Source organism: Scardinius erythrophthalmus (assembly GCF_964197995.2).
Source record: "Scardinius erythrophthalmus genome assembly, chromosome: 23".
Taxonomy (NCBI): domain Eukaryota; kingdom Metazoa; phylum Chordata; class Actinopteri; order Cypriniformes; family Leuciscidae; genus Scardinius; species Scardinius erythrophthalmus.
Window position 1 is genome coordinate 13,156,164 of NC_138243.1, and position 7,207 is coordinate 13,163,370.

The following is a 7,207-nucleotide window of genomic DNA, read 5'->3' on the forward strand; positions in this document are numbered from 1 at the left end:
CACTTGCGGTGTCCAAAATTTCTCTACTCTGATCTCAGTTCGTGATTATGACGCAGTTATTTCACAGCATGTGCTTGTTATAAATCTGGACTACTTGGCAGGTCACAAATGACTGCTACTTGTCTTTTTAATATATTAATGATTTATAATTAAAGCAGTCACCAATGCACAATATCCAAGAAAGAATCCAGTGCAGTCAAATATATTAAAAATATTTTCTGTTTTAATGTTGAATGATTACAGTGCATTGTGCAAGTCCTCAGAAATGCTATACCTTACACTTCATGAGTAACTGTGATTGGCATCCTATGCAAGCCAAACAAACTGTCAAAAAAGTGTCCCTTTATTGTTTAAGGTGCATGTATTATGTATTTTACTAAATAGGCTAGTAATAACTGACAGTTCTGATGAATATTAAAAAACATAAACATTACGAACAGATTGTATGAATAGATATTAATCCAACTTGAAAATGTCAAGATATATCGAAATGCAGTGTTTGCAAAAGCAAAACTCAACTGATTGCAGCATAATGAAATGTAAATAACTGTGAATATTGTTTTGTATTTTGCATTGAATAGAAATGGTCAAGAACATTTTGAATTTGAACTAAATTGCACTTGTATTCAGACATTTCTTGGGCAAACAAACTCTTTTAAAACTGACTAGTTGGATTGGTTTCTTTCCATACTGTAAGGCAAAATGTATTATAATGCTATAATGACGAGATTAGTTACCAAATGATCAAAAATCACTTGAACACTGCCTCATAAGTTGGACATTTATGGCTTTTAAGTTTTTTAAGGGCCTTCTTAAATTCTTTGCTAGATTTGTCCCACTTGTGAATGCCTGTCAAAATATACTGTGTGCCCACCCCACGACCCATGATTAAGTAGTTGCTCCCTAAGTTTTCCAGTTGTTGGCACGGACAGTCTGCCCCATTTTTCAGGTAAAGAACGAGCTTCTTTAGGTCCTGCTTTTTCAGATTTCCAAGCTTCACATGCTTCCTCCTTTTCTGTAGAATGATCTTTCGGTCCAAGTTCTCTATTTTGACTTCCTTAATCTTCGTCTTGATTGCTACAAAAAGAAAAACGTAGATTTTAGATTTTCACAAGTCATTAATGTTCATGAAGGTTTAAATGAGACCATTTCATTGCACACCAATGAAGTCATGAATAAATCTAGAAGATTAATGTAATGTCTAAAACACTTATGCAAGTTTAAACCTTTATTTAAAACATTCCAGTACTGATGGAAAATACAAATATTTAAAGTATTTTTGCTTAAGGTCATTGTTGTATTTCTTTGCCATGGAGATGCTGAACACTTGGCTGTTTTTCATCATCTGTTTTCACATTTAAGCCAAGAACTCACTATAGTTTATGTCTTTCAGATGCTATTCTGTGCTAATTATGCAAAGCTGGATGGTGCAATGTGTTGTATCGCAATATCGTTCAGGGTGTGTGAGGATACGATTCTTGAGTATGAATCAAATTCTAAATCCAACCAAGATCAATAAAGAGATGGACAATTTCCCCCAAACTTTCCCTGTTAGTAATGTTAAAACTAAATGGGTCTTATTACCGATCCCTGAGGCACTCCTCAAATCACTGGCTATTCAAACACTGCATTATTGCCCGTTCTGAATTTATGTATTTTGGATAAAAATGTTTAGCATTACCAACAACACAGAATATCTACTAAACATAATCAAACACATAATAAGGCTAACAGAATCCTATTAAAGTACTAGTTCTTAAACTCTACAACAGGGGTGTCAAACTCAGCTCCTGTCTTTAAGGATGAAGTCCTTCAGGATTATTTGAAAACTATACAGGTATGTGTTGGAGCAGGTTTGGAAATAAACTCTGCAGGACTCTGGCACTCCAGGAGCTGTTACTCTACAACATTATCCAGTGAGTTGCAAAATTTTCTTATTCCCTGGAGCTCTATTTTGACAAAATACATCATATGGTGTACTTTCATCAATGAGCGGCTGGACTGGCCATTGGGCATACATTTTCCCGGTGGGCCGACGTGCTTTTTGGGCCGATACATCTCATAAATACATCATTTATTTATTTTATTTTATTTTTTATTTATTTTTAACGGCCCATAAAATTTGTACATCGGCGGCCCATTCGTTTTGTTTTGTTTTGCTTAGCCTAATTGGCGGCGCTGGGTTTGTGCCGGTGTAATGCATTGGTCAAAAAAAGTCGGTGTTAGTTTTTTTTTCTGACAGACCAGCCCATGAAACACGTAGATCAGTGGCCCATTGGCTCTTTTCTTGATTGACACTGGGCTGGCCCAATCACAACTTTAAACGAGTGAGCGAGCGTGCAGCAGTGACAGTGTATAGATGGAGAAGAAAGTTAAGAAACGCAAGGAATGTGCAGATAAATAGCGTGAAAAAATAGAACCAGGCCCTTAAAAATATATGTTTTCTGACCTTCATCAGCTCCTGTGGCAGATGATGATAGTGAGGACGGAGGATCAGGAGAGAGATGAGAAAGTGTAAGTCCTCGGTAAGCAGAACTACTTTCAAAACACTTAGGCCATGTCATGAGTGTAGGAACCCATAACCCAGTTACAGATTATTTCCACATTTGCATAGTTGACGATTACCGCAATTCACTAGAAATTTAACGAGACGCGTTTGTAAACCATGTTTTCCGCCAAAATAAAAGCTTGATGCAGTTTGCATCAAAACAAAAGATAATTTGCTTATCTATCAAGTACAGAAATTGGTACAAAACTAATTATGAAAGTTTCCTTTATTTTTCAGTGCATTTGTTTTACAAAATATGGCTATTACTGTCATTGGATTAATATTATAACTATTATTATGTAGTAGGTGTAATGTAATAGACACTGTAACTAAAAGAGGTTTGAATTTTTCTTTGTTTAATTTGCACACTGAATATGGGTTGGAGCTTTTAATTTTGAACTCTATCAAAGTGCACCAGATTGATGAATTTAACATTAAAATGCACAAAATTTTCTCACGGCGGGGGGCATGCCCCCAAACCCCCCTAGAAGGACCCAGGTCCACCCACCACAGTTTTACCAAAAATCCTGTAAGAAACACTGGTATTGCTATGCCAATGCAGCTTATAGCTTGTTTTAGGATTCACAACTGTGGAGTAGGATGGATGGATGGATGGATAGATAGAACTAGATAGATAGATAGATAGATGGATGGATGGATGGATGCCTATAGTTCAACTGTATTAATAAATGTCAAATTTTTACTTATTTCATCTGTTAACTCTCACTCGTTCACTCGTTCCTATACTCACTCATTACATGGCATTAGTGGTTTTAAGGAATAAGAGTTGGTATGCATATAATTAAGGGCATGCAAAGATGGGTGGTGTTTATAATCATATAGTGGGCCGGTCTGGGCCAAAATGCCCCGGACAATTTTTTGTCCCAGTCCAGCCCTGATCAATGAGAATGTACTTTCGTCAAACACACTGGTGCGGTGGATGGAAAAAGAAAATAGACAGCCAGCGATACAAACTACATAAAGTTTTCCATTGATATCTCTCCAAAAGTTATTAATGTGTTGCAGTTATACCTTCAACATAAAACAAGCATTCATTTAAAACAAGTAAAACTGTAGAAAAAAAAAAAACAGGTAACGTAAAAATGGGCTTGGTTACAAACAACAAAAGTAACTTTTAGGCTCAGTTTCAGATCGGATAGAAATAGCTCCCTGAATAAGGTAACAACTGCACATTTTCATTTGCACATTTTACAGCGTTGAGACGCATAGCTTGAAATACAGTCATCCTATAATGACTAGAAAAAAGCCTTTGTTGGGTCGGTGCTTGATAGCTTGCCATAAAAATAAAAGGTCCCATGAAATTCTTGCCAACGGCAAGCTTCCTGTCTTTGACAACATCTCAGACCCTGAAAAAAGAGACTTGCTGGATTCTGACCACATCACTGGTTCTTAGAAACTGCATTTGCAATGGAAGAAGTAGCTCTGCTTTTTATAAATCCAAAATATCTCCATTTGCGGTTGAAATCTAATAATCCACTGTCAGGATATGTGGTTCGACAAAAAATCTAGACATGAGATATACAAGGAGGTTTAACCATGTCAAGTTGCATTTAAAAACAAAACAACGGGAATGGAATAACAAAAAAAGACCAATTCAGTTGTAAACAATACTGGACACACAATAGTCTCAAGAGAGAAATAGATTTAAGGAGTGCAAATCCAGACAGTAATATAAAAAAAAACTTTTTCAGGCAACAATATTATTGGAAACAAATGTGTGGGTTAAAACCCTGGACCTGAACGGAATCACAATGATGGGAATCAGGCGATCGGATTTTATTCTCTTGAAGTCATTAGGCTCTTGCCAGTAAATGAAGTGTTTTGAAATCACTTGCATTAGTAGCAGAATGCTGAAAAGTGTTTGGAGAACGATTTGGTTTTCAGTGTATGTAAAGATCTATGCCAAAACTCGTCACATCTGAAGTGTATTTCAATATGTTTTAGCCAGATTTCCATGATAGTCTATAAAATACCTCATTTTCAAAAATGTTTTGAACCTAGTAGTCTTTGACTTTGTAGGCTGTTTCAGCCGTAAGAACAGCATGTTGATAGTTAGGAAAAATAGACATTACTTGCATGGTGTTTTTCCTAGTCAAAGGCAATAAATTGATGTTTGAATTATAGCAACTTGACAGGAAAATCTTACTAATTGAGGTTATCATTTATCTTGAATGTATTGTTTTCATATTTTTTAAATAGACTACATAATTACTTTTTTAAAACACTAATACAACACATAAATGATTCTTTACCGAATTCACTGCCACACATGTGTTCCAGAATTGCGTCTGAGTTCATCTCATTGTCACATGGCGGACATACACCTAGAAAAGGAGAAAAAACAATTCAATCCAAATGCAAGCAATAATGCTTGTAAATGTAAAAGTATCATACACCGGAAACCTAAAAACATTTAATAATAACATTCTTCGCCATCAATGTGTTATTTTGTGTATATGTTGAGTATAAGTTTGAGAAACTATGAGGCTCCAAATGACCAAATAACAAACCGAGAGAAATCAGCCTCTTTGTTTCCATCCATTTAAACCTCTTTATCACTGCAGCTTATGATTTTGGCACCTCTTAAAAATAGGGATGATATATCAGCCACCATATCGGTATCTGCCGACATGTCCATTTTTAATGTTATCGTTATCGGCCGATAAGAATGGCCGATATAATAAAGCCAATGAATAATGGATTATTTCGTTCAGCTGAGACACTTCAGATGCGCACTGTTCACCATCATGGTATTGAATTGCTTGAAATGATTGGAATTGTGCAGGCTACATAAAATTATACTGACAACATTGTTATTTTGTGCTTAAGAAATGACTTTTAATGGTGAGACTTCTTTTTATTTTTTAATCAGGCTCTCTAAAATTATATAAAAATTTGGATTTAGATTTATCAGCCAATAAATTGCTTATTGGCTTAAAATAATTATTGTTATCGTATCGGCCAAATTTTTTAAGCATTTTTAAGTTATCTATGTTAAGTTTAGTCTATGTTAAATGTAATCTATGTTAAGTGAGAACTATTAGCCAACTAAATTCATAATATCTCATTTTAGAAACTTTATTTGTTTAAAATGGATCACAAACACTTTATCAAACCATCAAATCAAACGTTTTGACACCTATTGATTAATGATAATATATTATTACAGAATCAATAGGAGTCAAAACATTATAAATTTAACATTTTTTCAAATGTTAGAATAGTAGTAGACTAATAACAAAATGTAAAAAAATAAAAAATAAAAATAAAAATAGTAGGCTATGCTCTTTTCATTGGCATCTGAATAATCCATGGAATAATCTTTCCACTCCACAAAAGGTTCTTTCTTTATAGTGGTATAGGGGTCCTTTAGTTTTTTTTTTTAATGTTCTTAAATCATGGTTCTTTTAAAAACTGATCACTGTAGGTTCTTTGTGGAACCAAAATTGGTTCTTTTATGGCATCACTGCAAAAAAGAAAAAAAAGTTTCGGAATAATATTAGACAAAAAAAAAAAAAAATATATATATATATATATACACACACACAAATACGTATATAATACACACCTGGGGATTTGTCCATATCATCGCTGTTTGTGTTGTTCATGGCAATGCACACGTCGCCCACGGGAAACTTGTCACATTTGAGCATTTCAGGCCAAGGGAACCCGAACGACTGCATAATAGGGGTACAACTGTCTCTGACAGCCTCGCAAAGCCAGCGGCACGGATATATGGGTGTTTCGAGGCACACGGGGGCGAACAGCGAGCAGAGGAACACTTGCGTGCCGGGGTGACAGGCTTTGTGCACCAGAGGAACCCAACTGCCCGCTTGCTGCTTCACCTCCGCTATGGTTTCATGCTCCAGCAAATTTGGAAGCAGCATCTGATTGTAACCCACATTAAAACACAACCTCAGGTCCTCGGGAATGTCCATGCACTGTGGGCTTCTGCCGTAATTATCCGATTTCCAGGCGTAGTACTCATACTCGGAAGCATTGAGCAAAGGGAGGAAGAGGACTGCAGCGATGAAGACCCACAGCTTGGGGAGAAGGTTCTTCATGGCTCGAGGGAGAAGTAGCCTAGGCTATAGTATCGATAACAGTTATATCCAGCACCTGCGTTGCACTGTTCAGATTTCAGAAGAATGTATAGCATTAGTATCTATGGATGAACTGGTTTCTTTGACGTCCTCGTTCTCCTCAGTCCTGATGAAAGTGTCGCGCGCTGCCGTTCGTTTGCCCAGCGCGAGAACAGAATGAATGCGAAAGGTGAAACAACCAATAGTAATGCAACCGGCTTGGCATAACGGGAAGATTGCTCAACGTGCCTGACAAATGTTTTTCAGGCAAGAGGAAAATAAATTAGGCTATTTAATTAACCCCTTCGCGTCTAAAAACAGACTAACGGAATTAACAAAATTATAACAGTTAGCTTAATGCAATGGCCCGTTCACATCAAGGGCGATAACTATAAAGATAACGATAAAGATATAATTCTAAAAATCGTTCTCCATATGAAAGAATAACAGAGTTCACACCACAAGTCCACAACTATAACGATAAAGATATGAGGAACGATATCGTTGGGATCACTTTCAGAACGATTTTTTCCAGCTGTCAAGTGATAAAACACTT

The 7,207-nt window shown here is 36.2% G+C and overlaps 1 protein-coding gene across 1 annotated transcript; it reads right to left on the reverse strand.

Annotated features, from left to right (window-relative positions):
* Positions 1-203: 203 nt before the first annotated feature.
* On the reverse strand, positions 204-6,840 carry sfrp1b (secreted frizzled-related protein 1b). The gene is made up of 3 exons (XM_081355262.1): positions 6,138-6,840; positions 4,822-4,893; positions 204-1,077 (listed from the first exon to the last, which is right to left on the reverse strand). Exons 1-3 carry the CDS (start codon positions 6,631-6,633, stop codon positions 752-754), a joined length of 894 nt encoding a protein of 297 aa, XP_081211388.1. The 5' UTR covers positions 6,634-6,840; the 3' UTR covers positions 204-751.
* Between the last annotated feature and the right edge of the window lie 367 nt (positions 6,841-7,207).